The sequence below is a fragment of the Pteropus medius genome, unplaced genomic scaffold (genome assembly GCF_902729225.1).
Source record: "Pteropus medius unplaced genomic scaffold, Ma_sr-lr_union100, whole genome shotgun sequence".
Taxonomy (NCBI): Eukaryota; Metazoa; Chordata; class Mammalia; order Chiroptera; family Pteropodidae; genus Pteropus; species Pteropus medius.
This window is the reverse complement of record NW_024347788.1, coordinates 6,668,130-6,688,602: the sequence shown is the minus strand read 5'-3', so window position 1 is coordinate 6,688,602 and position 20,473 is coordinate 6,668,130. Positions and strand designations below refer to the sequence as shown.

At 37.5% G+C, this 20,473-nt stretch overlaps 1 protein-coding gene and 1 pseudogene across 5 annotated transcripts in view; both read left to right on the top strand.

Annotated features, from left to right (window-relative positions):
- ELF1 (E74 like ETS transcription factor 1) overlaps positions 1 to 13,822 on the top strand; it is a 91,120-nt gene extending 77,298 nt beyond the window's left edge. For all 5 annotated transcript variants that reach the window (XM_039877184.1, XM_039877187.1, XM_039877185.1 and 2 more), the window contains 4 exons: positions 2,311 to 2,394; positions 3,029 to 3,221; positions 4,494 to 4,943; positions 12,153 to 13,822. In XM_039877184.1, coding sequence (XP_039733118.1) covers positions 2,311 to 2,394; positions 3,029 to 3,221; positions 4,494 to 4,943; positions 12,153 to 12,753 — 1,328 coding nt within the window. In that variant the 3' untranslated portion in view covers positions 12,754 to 13,822. The remainder of the gene's footprint in view (positions 1 to 2,310; positions 2,395 to 3,028; positions 3,222 to 4,493; positions 4,944 to 12,152) is intronic.
- A 1,003-nt stretch (positions 13,823 to 14,825) lies between these two features.
- On the top strand, positions 14,826 to 14,944 carry LOC120614499 (uncharacterized; annotated as a pseudogene).
- Positions 14,945 to 20,473: the final 5,529 nt, after the last annotated feature.

Below are 20,473 nucleotides of genomic sequence, written 5' to 3'. Positions count from 1 at the left end.
ATGGATAGAGACTAGACACTGGGTGGTGAGCACACAATGCAATATACAGCTGTATTATGGAATGGTATACCTGCAACTTATATAATGTTATTAACCAATGTCACCCCAATAAATCTAATTTAAAAAAATTTTAAATGAATATGAAGGAAATACATGAATGGTTGGTTACCTGTGGATTGGGCAGGGTGGGGACAAGTGAGATGTAAAGATTACAAAGAGGCACAAAGTACTTTTTGGGTGAAGAATATGGTTATTATTCTGAATGTAGTTATGGTTTCACAGGTGCATACATGTCAAAACTTACAAATTATAAACTTTAAACACATGCAGTTTATTGTAAATTGTACCTCCATAAAGCAGTTTTTAAAAAGTAGAAAACTAACATCCTAGTTAATGGTGAAAGACTGATATGATAAAGAACCAAACAGAACACATATTATATGGGTTAAACGAGTCACTGTTTAAAAATCATTGAACTCTAGTATAGATCCGATATAGAATAAAAAAGATGAAAGAGTTAGAAATGTGAAGATTGAATGAAAAGATCTTCTTTAATCAAAACTCCAGGAGGAGAGAATAGAGTAAGGAAGAGGTAATATTCAAAGATAATGACCGAAGATTTTCTAGAATGACATTAATTGTAGCATGGTGCCTCCTGAGTAGCGTAACTAAAATAAGTTCAGGCCTCGATTAACTATAGTAAAAATACAGAACACCAAAGACCCCCACCCCTATCCCCCAAAAAAGAGGAAATGAACAAACCAGGAAGAAACTACATTACGTGAAGAGAATTGATGATCAGATGAGCAGCTTAGAAACTCCAGATAGAGTCTGAAAGGGTTGAATATCTTCAAAGTACTGACAGGAGATAACCATCAATCAAAAATTCTATGCCAAACTAAGCTATAACTGACATGAGTCTGTGCACCCCGCCACCATGAATAGTAAGGAAAATGTTGGAGAGGATGAATTTTGGGTAGGCTACGGATAGTGTCTGTCATGACCAAATCTAGTAGAGGGAAACAGTGGTATCTATCAGAAAAAGTGCGTAAACAGAGAGCAGAAAATGATATGGTATAGGGCTAGGAGCTAAATGAATTCTTGTCCTCTAATGCTAACACGGCCAGGAGTATCTGCCCCATGAATGGGTTCTCTGCAGATGTCCTCAGTGGTGGAAGCTGGGACACCTGGCTGACTAGGTTTTACATCTATACTTCTGGTAGTCTTGAGAGGCCCGAAGAGAGTGATCTTTTTGACCCTCTTCTCCCTGACTCTTATTCACCCTGTTCCTATTCAGTTTGTCTGGGGATGGGTTGTTACTAACCGTGTGACTTTAGCTCTAGAATTCTGCTTTTCTGAATTACTGCTCTGTATTAACGCAGAATTCACCCTTGTGATCTAGACCAGAGAGAGAGTCGACCTCAAGAATGTTGGGGGAAGCGGTACTAACTAAAGTATCCAGTTACACTTCCTCTTCATTATTTCTCATATACAGAATGGCAGTCTGTTCACACAGCATGATCATCTCTACCTAAATCGTAGGCAACATTGCCACCGATTCGTGGTTCTAGATAAGTGGCAAAAGAAGATGACAACAAGGCCTTAGCAGAGTTAGTTGACCCAGACTAAGTCTGCACAAAATGTATTTTAATACGGTCGGAATGGACTCTTTGGAGATTGGATGATGGATAACCACAATGTCTGTTTGCTGGGAATTGAAAGAAATATAAAAAAATGAGATATTTAAAAATCCACCGATAAATAAAGATTGACCATGTGGTTCACCAAAATTTTGCCTCACTTATTTTTAGTATCTCTAGAGTTTTGGGAAGTTTCCAGTATTTGAGAACTAACTATGCAGAGATGTAGTTAGTAGAGAGAAAAGCTAAAAATTCACTTCTTTCCTAACTTAAAAAGCTTATACAACCAACATTAGACAAACCTATATGGCTTATTTTTTAGCTCAAGTTTTACCAGCATTAAGAATATTCCCCCGAATTTTAAAAAGCGCCGTGAGTATTGTCACCTCAAAGACACGATGCAGTGTTTTAAACTTAACCTCATTTTTATGAATGAGCCAAAGTATCGTTTTCAGAGTTTGTGTCCTTACCGACATTAATGTCGAATTTTTACCAAAGTTATTTTTCTTTTAGTAAATAACACTTAAAGGAGACCAATGTATGTGATCTGTGTTTAAAGTGTTTGGCACTTGAAATTTAGGATAAAGGACAAAATAGTCCTAACAGCTAAATTGTCCATTTTCTCACACCTTCAAGGGCAGATATTTACATAGAGCTGTTCTGATTTCAGGGAGAAAAACTAAACCACCACGACCAGATTCCCCAGCCAGTACACCAAACATATCTGTGAAAAAGAAAAGCAAAGATGGAAAAGGTAAGTACTGTTATAATTTCCCTTATAACACTTACGGATCAAATAACATTCAGATGGCTTTGAAATATCTGCATATTGTAAGCAGAAACCGCCAACTTTCCTGACATATTGAAATGGATTTTACTGCTGCCACATGCCACATGTTTATAAGATGACATTGCCACTTGGAAGAGTTCCTCTAGGTTAGGTTTTTACCGTGTAGACATTTTATCACATTGTATTGGAGTTCTAGTATTTTAATAACTGCCGCCTAAATTTGAAGAAAATTGTTATGGCTAATCCACTGACTCTAATATAAAGAGAACAACTTTTGAAAGGTTTTGTCCAAGTCTTTTTCACTCTTTCTTCTATGTAATGGTTCTTGAAGAGCCAGAAAAAATCATCTCAAAGTGCTTTCTCCCCTGTCATCACAAATCTAGTTGGCAACATTGCTCTATTGAGATATGTTGTATGGGACTAATAAAAAGATCTACATTAAGCCCTAAAACTTATGACCATTATATTACCAATACTATCTGAGTTGTATAACGTTTTCGTGTAATTATAGATGGAACTTATAAGACTTTCGGTTGTCTTTTATTATGCTGTTTCAAATGAAATTTTGGTCCGTTAAAAAAAATTGTTTTTGTTTCAGGAAACACAATTTATCTTTGGGAGTTTTTACTGGCACTGCTCCAGGACAAAGCTACTTGTCCTAAGTATATCAAATGGACTCAGCGAGAAAAAGGCATTTTTAAATTGGTAGATTCTAAAGCAGTATCCAGGTTGTGGGGGAAGCACAAAAACAAACCGGATATGAATTACGAGACCATGGGAAGAGCTCTCAGGTACGTGGAGTTTTAGAGTGCGTTGTGTTAAGAATATAATTTCTTAAATACTAAAAAATAGATAACTTCTAAAAAGTTAAGGAGTTTAAAACGGTGAATTTTATTTATCGAAGTGCTCAAACCACACTACTTATAGAAATTAGTGTGTATTTAAATTGAAATCTGATTTCAATCAGGGAAATTGTTTGCCTTTCCAAGAAAGGTGTTCATGCAAACAACAGGTATTTTATTTATAAAAGGGTCGGAAAACGTTAGGCTCTGGTCAGATATTGTATGTTGACCACAGCGTTCATATGTTTTGAGCCATTAAACTTAAATTCAGCGCAGAGTACAAATAACGGTGATGCAGGTGCTTAATAAGGGTGCATTTTTAAACATGAATCTCAGGTGTGACATGTAATATATTATGGTGGAATACATTCATGCTTTGAGGATAATATTAGACATTGTGGAAATTTTCAACTAGGGTATAATTTTATTCTTTTTTTATAACATTATTTATTGAACAGGTAGTGATAGGTAATGTCACTTGTATTTATATGCCTTTCCGAAGTGTTGACATTTCCGTTGAATGACCAAATATTGTTCTGGATTTTAAACTCACTTTTAGTTTGTTTTTCTGTGATCATGTCATTTGTTTTTCAAGAAATGCATATATTTGAGAAAGATTTATTAGAATAGCAATGACACAATAACTGGATAACCTTTTTAAACTAGAAGTACATATGTAGTTACAGTTTATTTTTATACTTACACTTTTTGGTTATTTAATTAAAATTATTGACAAAATTGGAATCACTCCTACTTGTACATCATTAAATTTTACACAGAAAACTGAATTAGATTTACAGAATCAAATTTAAACTGGCAGGAGCATTCTATGGGGCTATGAAAGGGAAATAATTTCTCGAGGTTGGTACCAGATTTGATTATTCTGGCAAGTTAGAAGGGTAGAGAGAGGGAGGAAGAGAAGTGAAGGCTGGAATAATCTGTATACTTTATCAACAGCCCCTTAATGAAAATCGGTTTTAGATTTAGTTGATAATAAGGACTTTTCTCCGTCTGTGAATAAATATGTTTTTTACATATATTTAGAATAAAATGTTTTTATACTATCTTACATAAAATAACTGCCCTTCATTAGAAATTCTTTTATCACTTGTTTGTTTCCAACTTTAGACTTTAAGATTAGGGCATTTTCACTTCAGTGAATGTTACTATAATTTATGTTTAATTGAATAAAATATTGATGGCGTTGTCTGCTTTGCATAGGTACTATTACCAGAGGGGTATTCTGGCAAAAGTAGAAGGTCAGCGCTTGGTGTACCAGTTTAAGGAAATGCCGAAAGATCTCATTTACATCGATGACGAGGATCCGAGTTCCAGCATAGAGTCTTCCGATCCATCACTGTCGGCCACAACCACTTCAAGTCGGAACCAAGCAAGCCGGTCAAGAGTGTCTTCGAGTCCAGGGATAAAAGGAGGAGCCACTACAGTTCTAAAACCAGGGAATCCTAAAGCTGCGAAGTCCAGAGATCCTGTGGAAGCCGCACAGCCGTCAGAAGTTCTGAGGCCAGTGCAGGCCACGCAGTCCCCCTACCCCACCCAGCTCTTCCGGACTGTTCACGTGGTGCAGCCCGTGCAAGCCGTCCCAGAAGGAGAAGCGGCCATAATCAGTTGCGTGCAAGACGAAACATTAAATTCTTCCGTTCAAAGCATTAGGTGAGAAATCTAAAGGTACCAATGTGTGTTATTATGTGATGTTCCTGACCAGAGCCATTATTTGTTAAGCGAGTCAGGATTTACAGTGAAAATAAGATTGATACAGATTTCAAGCTAGAACCCTTGGTCAGCAGATCGTTTCAGCAGCAGTCTGTATTATATCAGACCTCTGATTCTATCAGTGATTCCTTTATTTTTAAACTCGGGCATGACCTGATGTTATTCTATTGGTTTAAGTCGAGTCCACTACACCTTTTTGTAACTGGATTGATCCATATGAGAAGGGAGCCACATCTAGGAAAACCCAGAGAATGGTTTCAGATCTTTTTTCAAACAGAGTCAGAAGATGTAAAAATTCAACATAAACGGACATATCATGACCTTTTGGAATGCATTGAGTTCAGAGAAATCAACATTATTCCTTGGGACGATCCTATTACGGAACAGTTCCAAAGTTCAAACAGGTAGGGAGGACAAAAATTTAAGGTCCTTTTTCAGGCTTTTAGAGTGGCAGAAGTTAGCAGAATAGTTGTTTTTTTTTTTTGGCTTAATCAAAGCAAATTTGCCTCATAGCCCCCAGGAAAGATACGAAACAACAGATTGACCAAGAAACCACTATCCGTTTTAGACTGATCTTCTACGGAAATTTGGGACTGGTCTTGGCTGATTTAGAATGGGAAAAGGGAGGGAGGCGAAAAAAATTAGACAAAAGTTTGTAGCTTGCCACTTTCCTGTTAATATTGTCATGAATTTCCAGAACATGAATATAATCAAACATAGGAACACTTTCAAACCCGGTGAAAATGATTCTTTGACTATTCTCATTAGCCAGCTTGAGTATTACATTTGTATATTCCAGGATATAAATGCTAGATTTTTGTTCCATTGATCTTGAAGTAAGTAAACATTACCTAGAATCAAAATAGACTTAGGTGATTCAGTCCTTTTCTCGTATGGTCCATATAAAGCTTTGACATTGTGGAAATCGAATTCTCTTAAATCTTTCCTTGACTTGCAAGGAATTTAAAGATGGCTTTTTTTTTTCCCATTTTAATTGGACAGGAATGATATATCTTTAACTGACATTAAAGAAGTTCTTATTTAGCTCTCTATTTCCTTCAGATTTCTGTTGGTTACATGGGATGACTGAGTAGTTGGAAGCATGTGGGTCCTGCCACTGGTTTCTAGGCTCTTTGTCATCTCGTATGTATTTATGTTGATAAGAAACATGCAGTGGCCACAACTAATCACCGGGACCCATTTCTTGGAGTGATTCTGTGGTTTTTTTAGCATCTGCAATCCAAGTGTTCTTTATAGACTTTGAGAATAAAACCAACCAAACAGAACTACCTGCCTCTAGCTCTGAAAGATATTAAATCGCAATATTATAATGGATTCTTAATGACCCTGAATGTCAAGTTCTGAATAAGATTCAGTGCCAGATAGGAAAATGTTGTAATTAGTTTTGGTGTACCTTTCAGAATTTTCCCGTCCAAGAGCACTCTGTGGCTGTGCCTGTTTCGCTTCTAGTGTCTTTTTCCTCTTCAGTCCATCCTGCATCTCACCACTACTCAGAGCTCGTTGCGTTGCTTTTTTGCAGCTTCTGTTAGATCTGTGTGGCACAGTGTTCCAGTTGCTGTGGCCTTGCTGCCAGCTCTCACTCTCTGTACATAATTCCTTCTTTGCTTCCAGCTAAAGCTGACTGTTCGCCTTCACCTCAGTTACGTAAACCAGGTATTGTAGTTTACTTTAATGCCTGTCTCCTATATATGTAAATCTGTAGGTGCCAGATTTTATTCACTGTTCTTTTCCTAGCACCTAACATAGTATCTGGCATGTAACACTTCTTCATGTTTATGGAATTTATTTTGAGGCAATATGCATACTCATTCTTTTATCTCCTCTTAGGGCAGTGAGTTCTCTAAGTGGACTACTTAAAGAATGAAGAAATACAAAATTTAATTTTTCAAACTTTAAAACATAGTTTCTTGGAGAAATCATTCTATATGTATATATATGTACGTATACAAATACATTCTTAATCATTCCATTGACTTTTCAAACAATTCTTCTCTCATTTGGTTGTATCTTTTATTTTCTGCCCAAAAATCCTACTTATTTTAAAGCAGTTTAACCTTTAATTGAATTTTATTCCTTGAAATAGCAACACTTTGAAGACTGACAGCTGCTGAATAGAATGGCTGGTTTTGCTATTATCTTGTTTCTTTCTATTATATAGAAAGGACAAGGGTTAAATAAGTTTCAAGCAAGTTGTGCATAACTATGAAATTTTAGCATATTATCAGATTAGTGATTTCTTTTTTTAATTTGCATTTTAATTACCCGAACTGTTTATTATGAAAAATTTCAAAATATGAAAAATAGTATACTTATTTACCATACACTTAGATTTTCAATTGATAACTTTTGACCTTACTTGTTTTCTCTCTGTTTATATCCTTTTTCTGTTTGGCTATTTATCAAGTAAGTTGACATCATTATGACATTTTATCCCTAAATATTTCAACCTGCAACTCAAGAATAGAGACTTTATCCTAAATAACCGTATTATCACTTCTAAGAAAATTAACAATAGTTCGGCTACATATTGTTTTGATTTTAGAACTACTTATTAATAAAGTCAAAGACCTTTTAAAGATTTTTCCTCTGTAGTTGAGAAGGTGGAATATATGACCTAAAATTAGGCTAATTATTAAATTAATGCAACAGCAAGCGCTGACACTTTGGAAACACTATATTTCATACACTTTACCTGTGTTAATGTATAGAATCCTCACTGCTCAATGAGGTGTAGGTAATACTATTCCTATTTTACAGATGAGGAAACCGAGGCAAGGAGAGGCCAAGGAGCCTGGTCACATCTAGTAAGTGGTGGAGACAGTGTTTTAATGCAGTTTAGTCCAAAGCAGTGAGCCTAATGATTTGCCATCCTGCCTGTTGATTCACATAAATTGCATGAATTATCAGTTATTTACAATGAAGTAGCAACATGTTTTTTCTTTTCTCGATTTCTTTATTTTGCTCCTTTCTTTTTATCTCACATGATTGCATGTATCTATGTCGAAATTGATTAAGCTTTTCTTAATTGATTTATGGTATATGTGCTCTGTTTTTACAAATTTTAATCTCGACTCTGGCTTCATGTTATTAAAAGAAACAACAACAAAAATAAACATCTAGTAAAATATTTTTCTAAAATTGTACTTTGGTCAACTTGGAAGTCCATATACCTACCTAGCATAACTTATTTCTCTGTAATATTTATTCAAGCACTAATAGTTTCTCTTAGAGTTTTTAAAAATAAATTAGCTTCTAAAAGTGCATAATGTGTAGGTTACCTTAAACGCAGTGTAATGGGGTAGGAAGAACGTAGGCATACCCTTTCAGCTGTCCAGCCTTGTGAATTATTACTTGCGACACTGAATTATATTAAGTAACTATTCTGAGTCTGTTTCCTCATTTACAAAATAAAAACGATAATACTTAACGTTACAGGTGGTGATAAACAATTAAAAGACACTTTCTGACATCTCAGTAGATACTCAACAAAAGCCAGTGTTTACAGTCATGCACCACATAACGACATTTGGGCCAATGACAGACCACGTGTATGACAGTGGTCTCATAAGTTTATAATGGAGCTGAATTTCCTGTAAGAAATGGAACAATATGCGGTTCAGAAGGATTTTTTTTCCCTGGTGGGAGCAACATCTATAGGGCTTGGCAATAGATGCCCTCTTACCCACAGCACCTCAGCCTAGAGTGCACTGGTTATGTCCCCATCGGCCGGCCACTGACCCGATTCCGCACGGAGGAGCCTGTCCCCCAGCTCAACATCCTCAGGGGGCAGGACAGCGCCCCCAGATCCAGGACTTCGGAGTGCACTGCTCTAAATTCTCTGGGGACCTAAAATCCTGTACAAGGGCACGTCTGCAGGAGCCACCTTAACAAGAGTGAAGTGCCACTGCCCCTTGAGTAAACGCTTTCCGTGGTGGTGTGGGGCCAGTTCGTCCCTGTACTTTAGAAATATTTTCAGGTCGTAGTGATGTAAAGAGTAGTTAGGTTTTATTTCTTCCATCAGTTCAACGCCAGAGAGCCCTTTGCGCCCCATAGTCAGCGGGACCAAAACAAATGTCCAAAGTCAAGATACGGAGCCCGGTTCTACACCCCTTCCATACTAAACGCGTCTTCCTTTTTTACGAGTACCGCAAAGCTTCTTAGACAACTGACCTATGCTCCAACAGGCAATAGCCAGAACCACACCGCCATGATGAGCCCGTGTCCCTTCAGCTCTCCATCGCGATTTCTTATTCCTACTGATCGTCAGGCCACCCTTCACTCCTTCCTGACTGTCACTATTACGGGCATCTAGGCCTCTCCCAGCTAGCTTCTCTCCAGTATTTCCAGTCCGTCCAGCCCACACCCCCATTCACGGAGCAGTGTTGACATCTTCGATGTCCTGTTTCTGACCCTGTTGGAAAGAAGTAGGGGAAGGGCTTATGGGACAGGGCTGACAAAGCCTGCAGTCGTGGGCAGTGTGTCCTGGCCTTCACACCCACTGTCCCTCACTCGCTGACTCACGCACAGCGACTTCGCTCCTGTCAGCTCCATTCACAGTCAGCCCCCTACACCACTCTCTTTATCTTATATTGTGTTTTATCTTTTCTATGTTTAGATACGCAAATACTTATCATTGTACTACAGTTGCGTACAGTTTCGTTACAATAACATGCTGTGCAGGTTTTAGCCCACGAGCAACAGGCTGCACCGTAGAGCCTAGGCGTGCAGTAGGCCGGACCACCTAGGTTGGTAAGCACACTATGTCTGCACAACAACAAAATCTCATTTCTCAGAATGGATCCCTGTCGTTAACGCAATGCATGGCTATATTGTATATCTTTCAGGAAGTCTGAGGAATTCGAAATTACAAAAAGCATAGGAAATTTTTAAAAAGTAGTTAACTATAATATAACCTTTTTTATATAATAGAGTTTAACCAGGCACAACTGACAGCTTAATTATTAATTAAGAAAAAATATTTGCATTCCTGTGGTTGGGAAAGGCTGCATAATTTTATCCTTTAATCTGAGTTTTTATTAGTGAAAATTGTTTTAGAATTTACCTAAATAAACCATATATTTACGTTGTAATTAACTGTAGATGAGTATACATATTTCCTAGCAGATGGCAGGCAGGTGTTTCAATGAGGGGCATTGTTTTTTAATTTGATCAAAAGTCTAGTGGTGGCCCTGATTAGCAATTTAGAAAGTTTCCAAGTACATTATTGCTTGTGCCACACCTAAGAGAGTGAAAGAGGAAGGGGAGAAGTGTATATTAAAGAGTTTTAGCTGTCCACGGTTTAAAGATGTAATAGTAAATATTCATTTTTAGCTGGTTATTCAGGACTTAGGACGTGACAGTATGTTGTAATAGTTAAGCATAAGAGTTCTGTAGTCAGATGACGTCTTATCTAACTGGTCACCTTATGCAAACTGTTCAACCTCTTTGTGCATTAATTTTTCCATATGTAAAATGGGGATAATAGTATTAATAGGGTGGCAAGGCTGTACATCTTTACAGATAACAGTCTTTGTGCTCACTGTATGCCAAGTACTGTTTTATCTGTATGTACACGTACACGTACATGAATTCTTGACATAAGAAGCCCTTGGATCTTTTTTATTCGAAAAATGGTATCTGGCTACTGGGTGAGGCACCATACCCAGGCTCAGATGCCAGCCAAGATATCCTGATTAAGGGGGGCAGGGGAGAAGGGAGGCATAATGTACTTTGGAAAAGCCTCTTGGCTCCCAAAGTTGTTCTGTGTCCTTCTGACTCATCCCCGTCTGCCCAATAATATTAGTTCTTCTGGCCTTTATTCCTCTCCACACCCTGCTCACCTGTTAATCTTCAGTACCTGCTTTATATTCTCCTCTTGCTCTTTCCTTCGCAAGAGCTGCTAACATCCTGCTGTAGATCGATCCTGACAATGGCGACTTTGGTGGCAGTCTGAACTTGGCAGTCAGTGCCCTGCATGAATGCGTGGGCTCTAAGTCCCCTGTGTTTTTCTACTTCCTTTGAACTTTTCCTGAGTTGCACTAAGTTCTTTTTCATCTTTCCACCTAGCCCATTTGTTTTCTCTAGAATCTCATTTCTCGCATATGTGACAGGCCACCGTAACTGTCACTTCCTAAAATTTACCTGGGAATAATTAACATTTGGTTTATGAGGACTGATCTGACTGTAAGCCATTTGAAGTAGCAGTAATCTTCTGTAAAATAGCTTTACAGAATTCAGAGGAAACCTACTTGAGGTCCAGATATTGGGTTTTTTCAACTGCTTTTGTTTTATATGAACAATGGTCGTAACTAATAAATTTCACAGCTGTGAACTTTTGAAATGGGATGGACTCATTATTTGTGCCCCTCTTTCTTTAATAAATGGGTTTAACAGCTTTTCATAAACTGGGTTTTATGTTACAGGATTTTATGTTAAATTGTAGCTTTGACTAAATTTTGGGGAAATTATTTGAGCTGAGAAAACTGCTAAAACATGCCTTTATGTATTTTTGCCAAAGTTTGGCTTTATTTTTTGCTCTCTGCCAGCCTAAGGAACCCTCACAAGTTAATTACATTCGGAACCGTGAACTATTATAGTTCTTCTGAGAATTCTGTCACACGTGAATTTAAGGCTGAGTCATTTTTTATTTTAGTTGAGCATTTTTCCTCTCTAGATGTAGGAAAATTGGTTGAAAACAAATATATGAAGTTTGGTAATTGTGGACGAGCATGTCGATGACATTATTCCTCAGATATTAAAATAATGAGAGTGAATTCAGTACACCTGTTTTAAAATTACTAATTTTCTTTCAAGCAGCTCATACGTGACTTCCTGCCAAACATGTCGATATCTTCCTCCTTCCCCAGCAAAATGGCTCTTCTGTCTGTGTTAGTGTGGGACTTTGTGCAGACTTTTGTAGTTAATGGCCTGAGAGTTCTGTGTTGGGCATTTCTGTATGTACAGTGTTTCATACAGAGTCTGGCACAGTGTTTTTTACATTATATTAAAAATGCGGGACTCGGCATTTGAAATACGTAACTCGTGTTTTGTCAAAATGACCCATCGAATGTTAAATTTAAACGATGTAGAATATGTTAATTTTCTCCTTTTATTTCATCATCTCAATAGGACCATCCAGGCTCCAACCCAAGTCCCAGTGGTCATGTCTCCTGGGAATCAGCATCTGCATACAGTCACACTCCAGACAGTGCCGATCACCACAGTTATCGCCAGCACGGATCCCTCCTCAGGTGCCGGGTCTCAGAAATTCATCTTACAAGCCATTCCGTCATCACAGCCCATGACAGTACTGAAAGAAAATGTCGTGTTACAGTCTCCGAAGCCGGGCTCTCCTCCTTCGATTGTCCTGAGCCCGGCCCATGTACAGCAGGTTCTCACTAGCAACGTTCAGTCCATTTGCAATGGAGCCGTCAGTGTGGCTTCATCTCCATCCTTCACTGCTACCACACCTGTGGTGACCTTTTCTCCTCGCAATTCGCAACTGGTGGCCCACCCGCCTGGCACTGTAATCACTTCAGTTATCAGAGCTCAAGAAACAAAAACTCTTAAACAGGAAGCCGAGAAGGAGAGCGAAGATACTTTGAAAGAAGACACTGAGAAAACTGAGCAACAGCCAGCACCCTACGTGATGGTGGTTTCCAGTTCCAACGGATTCACCTCTCAGGTAGCTGTGAAACAGGAGGACCTGCTGGAACCCAGCTCTTTCTAATTAACATACCAAAGGAATCATGGGTGATTGTTTTTTAATCGAACACTTCCAATTGTATTCAGCCTATCTGGTCCTGAGACAGATTCTAGAGATGTTCCTAATCTTGTAGTTAATTGTCAAAAAGAAAAGAGTTACTTTTGACTTGTTAGATGCGGGAGGAAAACCAAACTGTTTCTCTCTGTTCTCCAAGTGTTTCTGAATTCAGTCGTGAAGGAACAGGCATTTTATACTATGAAGACATTCTTTTGAGATTTTTTTCAGTTGCTATATCATAACCATTTTTAAAGTTCCTTTTTTTAATTTTATGTTGTATTATCTTTTCTGATTCTTTTGTAAATACAGTACTTAAATAGAAGACAACAGGAAATTTTTATAGGAACTATCTTCATTCCACTCATATAAGTTAAATCTTGACTCTTTCAAGTGCTAGACACCTATTTTATGCTTTGTTGAAATTATGATTTCACTAGATTGACTTTTAGTTGGTTGCACTGTACAATAAACTATGAACATATAAAATGAAACATTAAAAATGGGAATGTGTCCGTGATACGGCTGACCCTGTTTCAGAAGCAGGACAGTCTAAAAGCATCAACCTGAGAGTGGCTCTCCTACTCCCTTGTGTCACCGTGGGCCAGCCACTCGATCTTTTGGACCTCAGTTCTCCTAAAAGGAAGGGATGCATTGGATTAGACTAGATCATATTCAATTTCCATTCTAGTTCTATATTTTATGATTCTAACTTCCCTATTTGAAAATCATGTCAATTAAAACATTCTCGGCTTCCTCCCTGATATTACACGGAGCTAAAATATTGCAGAAAAATTCATGACCCTGTAGAATTTATTCTTCTGTTATCTGTAAGATCTGCTATGAGCCTGAATTCTCCCTAAACTTCATTCATTAACTCTTTAGGCCCTGGTGCCCTGCGATCCATTAGTCACCTTTCGTTGCTGAGTGCTAAATGACACACTGCTATTCTGAGAGTCAAGGCTCTTAAAGGCCCAGAAAGCAACCAAGCCCTGGGCTAATCTGAGTAGTTGGTTGCTATAAAAGCATAATTGCTTTATATTTTGAATTTTTTTTATTGGGAGTGGGGGGATTGCATACAAAGATAATATACATATATATCCAAGTTTCTGAAATGGAATAGTTTTTAGATTACTCTTTCAACTGTAAATAATGTACATTTAATTTCACAAGAAAAATTGTTTTCTGCAAATTTTCTAGTATAGCAAAGAGAAATTTTTGTAGATGAAAAAAATCATGTTTAGAGGTCTAATGTTATATGTTTTCGTATTACAGAAGGAATTTGTATTTAAACAAAAATTTAAATTTTGGAATCCTCTAAGCATTTTTTGTATCTTTAATTGGTTTATTATTAAATAAATCATGTAAAAATTCTCAGTGTTTGTGTTTTCAAGCAAACGTTTCTTAAGAACAAGTGTACAGAAAATGTTGCTAGTATTTAGGGTGTTATTAAACGTTTATACAACAAACTTCATTAGTCCGGTTAGAACTGCAGAGCATCATCCTCTTGTTTTTCCTGTCTGTCAAATGGCATTTCCTAGACAGCACACAATGGGTTACCACGCTCCAAAAGTTAGGAGACATGAAATGTTCTCAGCAATAATATTAAGTATACTTTTAAAAACAAATTTTCTAATTAGAAATTAGATCAGTTAATTGGTTAATAGACTAGAATAATAGATATTATAAGGAAATTAAAATCTCAGTCCAATACCCCTATATACAGAAGTAACTTCCACTTATTCATTTTCTCATGTCAGTTAATATTCTTTTAAAATACCAAAAATGAAAAGCAATAGAGAGTTTAAAGGAAGAGTGGGTTATAAAAGGTTATCAAATGCTGGAGAGGTGAAGGAAGGATGGAAACTTGGCAATATGGAAATTTATTACTATTTAGTGACTTTTGCAGCAATAATTTCAGGGTAACAGGGCAAATGCAATCCTACAGTGGGGTAAAGAATAAATGGAAAGTGAGGAAAGTAGGTTGATAGGTTAAGGACAGTGACAGTAACATCATAGGTGCTTCTTAGTAAATAGATGCTGACCATGTCCATGCTACCCTGAACAAGCCCCATCTCATCTGATCTCGGAAGCTAAGTAGGGTCGGGCCTGGTTAGTACTTGGATGGGAGACCACCTAGGAAGACCGGGTGCTGTAGGCCTAAGTTGACAAGGTCCTTGCAACCTGTGAGGTCAACCAAGGGTTGCCTTGCCTAATAAAATAATAAAAATAAATAGGTACTGAATCAATGATTAGATGTACAAAGGCCAAGTACTGAATGAGAGCCTTTGTTCTGTGACCAACTCTTTTCTGTTCTCCTTCCACCTTTATAATAACTTCTCAGTGTTCCTCCTGGGGTTCTCCAGAGGCTTTTTCAGAGATTGGAGCTCCCCGCAAGTTTTATCTAAAGGTCACTGTTCTCATTCTCTGTCTTCACTTTATCCGCCTCCAGTCTGTTCTCCCTAGTGCAACAGGTGTGCCGATGTAATTATGTCAGACCCTTCAGTGGTTCCTTATCGTCTTCAAATGGAGTTGAGGCCCTGCGTGGTCTCACTTCTTCTCGATCCAGCCAGCTTTATCTTCAGATTTTACTGTCAGGATTAGAATTCTTTCATTTGCAAGAAACAAACCCAATTCAGAATTATTCGACAGTATAAAACAAGGAGTCTGGAGTTAGGAGGTTTCCGGGTTGGTTATCCAAGAGTCAGTGGCGATACTGAGCATCCACTCTACTTCCAGATTCCCCATTGTCCGTCAGTTTGGATTCTTAGTCATTGGCAACAGATATGGATTCCGGCTTTTGGCATAAAAGATTTTATTGGAAGACTTGATTTTATTGTTCACAGAATAGACAAAAGGACTAGAAAATCAGGGTCAATCTGAGTCGCATAGCTAGGGACAAATTGCAAAACTGTACCACGCAACTGGTCCTGTGAGGAAATGACAGCCACCAAGCACTGAGCAATGCACTGTCTCTACTGCTGCAGGAACCTGGTTTTGATATAGGTGCTGCTTCATCTAGAGACAATTAACTAAGGTTCTTTCCTGATTGTGTCAACTAGCTACTAGTGTACGTGATTGGCCAGCTGAAGTCAGGCGTCCAGGCCTCTAATTCCAAAGGAAGTTGAGCATGAAATTTCAGCTTCTCACTGAGTGTGGCGTTTCAGCTTCTATAGAGGAAGCTGCCTCTGGGAACTATGATTTAGGAAATCCCCCAACGTAGAAGGGTGCTTAGATTCTGAGCCTCTGTAAGGGCAAATCTAGATTTTGTGGGGTCTGAATTAACACAATTTGGTGGTTAGGTGGGTGAGGGGGACTTATTTAGAAAAAATCCAAAATTAGAATACCAAATTAGATTAGAGGGTTTGCAGGGGCTTAAGCAAATGATATCTCTAAAACTATAATTCCCAACTCTTTGTGTTCCCCCTACCTTCCAGACCTCTGTGTTTGCTGTCACTCTGCTTGGCACAGTTTATCTCATTTGGCTAACCCCTACCTGTAATTCAGGCCTCAGCTTAGACATAATTTCCCCTGAGAGTTTTTCCTGAGCTCTTAAAACTTCTCACTGCTGTCATAGAAACCCTTAATTTCTCCTATTTGGGCACACATGACACTGTAATTGCCTGCTGATACATGTGATTCCAACACTAGAATCTGAAGAGCCATTTAGATTCTGAAGAGTCATTTTAGTACCCTCAGTCCCAAGCATAATATCTGTGCATAATAGGTACTTGGTATTTATTAGGAACTACATATTCTCTTTGCCTGTTCATGCTCGTGTACTCATGTTGCTAACCATCTGTATACTGATGATCATCAATTCTTTTATATAGTTCCACACTTGTTTTAAAAATGCCGTTATGGAGCCATAATTGACATAATAAACTGCACCTATTTAGAGCAGAAACTCATGAAATTGTCACCATAAGCAAGCAGTGAACCTACTCATATGTTTGGTAAACAGTACTCTGCGTTTTTTTGTGCCCGTTTGTAACTACTCCCTTTTTGCTGTTCCTCCCTGCTCTTGGCCCATTCCATCCCCCAGCCAACAACTGATCTGCTTTCTGTCATATAGATTATATTAGTTTGCATTTTCTAGGATTTTATGTATTGGTTTTTGTCTGGCTTCTTTCACTTATCGTAATTATTTTGAGATTCAATCATATTGTAGTGTGTATCAAATAGCTTATTCTTTTTATTGCTGAGTAATATTGCATTACATGGATATACTACAGTTTCTTTATTCACCTGTTGATGACATTTGGGTTGTTTCTAGTTTTCAGCTATTACCATTAAAGCTGCTATGAATATTTCTCTACGGGTCTTTATAGGGACATGTATTTTCATATCTCATGATCTGGCCGGGTTATATGATGTTTGTATCATTTTACATTCCCACCAGCAGTGTATGTCTTCCAGGTGCTCTGTATCCTCTCCAACGTGGTCAGTCTTTTATATTTTAGCCATTTTAATGCGTGTGTGCTGGTATTCCATTGTAGTTTCAATTTGCATTTCCCTAATGACTAGCGATTATTTGTTAGCCATATATCTTTTTATTGAAGTGATTGTTAAAAATATTTTGCTCATTTCAAAATTGTTATTTTCTTATTAAGTTCTGAGAATTCTATTTTCTGGATACAAGCTTATCATCAGATACATGATTTGCAAATATTTCCAAAGTGCAGAAACTTTTTAATTTTGGTAAAGTCTAATTTATCAACTTCTTTTATGGATCATAAAAGAAGACATGGCTTTTGATGTCATGTCTGAGAAATCTTTGCTTAATCTGAGGTCACAAAGATTTTCTTCTAGAAATTTTATAGTTTTGAGTTTTACATTTAAGTTCATGATTCATTCTGAGTTAATTTTTGTAAGTGGTGCAAAGTATGTATTGAAGTTCACTTTCTTGCTTTTCTATAAATCCAATTTGCTGAAAAGACTCTTTTTTTTTCAATTGAAAAGTCTGAAAAGACTATCTTTTTCAACTATCCTTTCTGCCCTAATTACCTTTGGACTTCTGTTGAAAATCAGTTGTGTATATATATGTATGGGTCGGTTTATGGACTCTTCTGTTATATTTGCCTATCGTCATTCCAATACAGGTGGAGGTATTGAAATTAGTGTTAGTTCTCCAACTTTGTTATTTTTTGAAGTTGATTTGGCTATTATAAGGCTTTTGCCTTTCCATTTGAATTTCGGAATCAGTTTGTCAACTGCCGAAATGGAAAAAACCTTTGCCTTTTGCTTGGGTTTGTGTTGAACCTGCAGACCAATTAGGGAAGAACCAACATTTTAACACTATTGAGTCTTCTGACTCATGAACATAGAGTACCTCTCCATCTATTTAAGTGTCCTTTGATTTCTTTCGGCAATGTTTTGTACTTCTGTGTCTGCATTTGGCACATATTGTGTCAGATCTTTCAGTATTTCATATTTTTGATGCTATTATGTCATGTTTTTTTAAATTTCAAATTCTGATTGTTTTAAATATTTTTCCCTCTTTTATTGAAGCATAAAGCGCACAAATCTTAAGTGTACAACTGGATACAATTTTACATCTGAACACAGTGGTGTAATTACCACCTAGGTCAAAATATGTAATTTCTCCTGCTTCCCAGAAGGTTCCCTCATGGCCTTTTGTTATTAGGACAAAAAATGGGGTTTGTCTGCCTGTGTGCATCTAAGCCAAAGAAGAGATACAGGAAGATGTTGCAGCAAAGAAAGTAAGGTTTATTAGAGTTGCAAGTCCTGGAGACACAGGCAAGCTATCGCTCAAAGGCCTGGCTCCTTGGTGTCTTGGGAGTACAGATTACATAGGGAAAAATCAGTCATCATGAAAACTAAGGGAGTTGGGGTTGTGGGTGCTACTGGCTGGAGGATTGGTGGGGGATGAGGTAATTGATCATTGAACCCGGTTCTGGAATTGGCCATGGCCCCATCCCGTCTGGCCCCGTGGCCTGGTCCTGTGACTGGTGGGGTTGTTCTGCCTTGATGGGCCTGGGGTTGAAACACATCTAAAGCCAAGACATTATCCTTAGTTGAAAGTCCAACCGAAACCTACTGTCCTCATGCCTGTAGACCTGAGGCTCAGTTAATCTATGTCCTAAAACTTAACGATTAAAGGATCAAGTATACAGAGGATAAGGGTGGTGGCGGGGAACAAATGAGTCACAATGCCATTATCTGGGTAAAACCAGCTTGAATCAGAAAAACTATATTAAAAAAGTGTTTCGTGTGAGGTTACACCTCAGCCAGATCACCCTTTGATGTCCCTCTCGTCAGTTTTTTCCCCCTAAATTTTGTTTAAATGGAATCAGGATGTACTTTGGTTTCTTTAAAAACATCATGCGTGAGGTTCATCCATGTTGTTGTGTATACTGGTAGTTCGTTCTTAATCATTGCTTTTTAGTATTTTTCTCCTATGAAAAGACACTTATTTCCAGTTTTTGCTATGTGAATAATGCTGCAATCCATATTCTTGTAAGGGAACATAAGTACTCTCTTCTTTTGGGTATATGCCCACTGGTATAATTATTAGGTAATATGGTGTATATATGTGACAAGCATTAGCAGTGTTAAAAGTTTTCTAAAGTAGTTATACCAATTTATATTCCCATTAGCAATATATGAAACTTTTAAGTACTTCATATCCTTACCAATGATTGATATTGGAATTCCTTTTAATTTTTGCCATCCTGGTGGGAGTGTTTAGTATTCAACTGTGATTTTAATGTCCCTGATACAGCTATTGATGTAGAACTTCTTTTCATATGCATATTGGCCATTTAGAGAATGTCTGAAAATCAGCCAAAGTAACTTACATTAACATATTAAAGAAAAATGCATATGAACATTTCAGTAAAGGCACTGGATATTGAATGCTTTCCTCCTGATGCTCCAATGAAGACAGGAAGTCCATTATCGCTACTTCTATTCAACACTACACATCCTAGCCCGTTACAGATGGCAAAAAAGAGGTATGATTGCACAGAAAGACATTCAACCATCTTTATTCATAGATGACAAGACTGTGATCATAGAAATTCTGAAAGTCTACAAAGTATTAGAATGTGGGAATTTAGCAAGATGGCTGAATATAAGGTCTATATATAAAAATCATTTAGTGTTTCTATATACTAGCAACAAGTAGAATACAAAAAAAATTAAAGGCCATTTAAAATAGCATAAAAAAAACAAAGACTCAAGAATAAATCTAAAGATATATAAGACTTTTACACTGCCTTCAAAACACTGCTGAATTAAAGACCACTTAAATAAAGTGAGGGGTGTATGATATTCATAGATTGGAGGAGTCTATAAAAATGTAAGTTTTCTCCAACTAGATCTATAGATCCAATGCAAGCCCAATGAAAATCCCAGCAGGGTTTTTGTGGGTTTTTTTGGTGGGGGGCAGGGGGGAGTTAACAAGCTCATTCTAAAATTTATAAATAGAAATAAACTTTCAAAATGTGTAAACCAATGGAAATACAAAAGAATTAGAATAGCCAAGGCAATCTTGAAGGAAGTTATAGGACTTTGAGACTTACTATAAAGGTACATTAATTAAGACACTGTGCTGCTGTTACCAGGTTAGACAAACAGACCAGTGGAATGAGAACACGATAACAGACCCACATATATGCGGTCATCTACTTTACCTAGGTGCCATAAGAATTTAGTGGGGGAAATG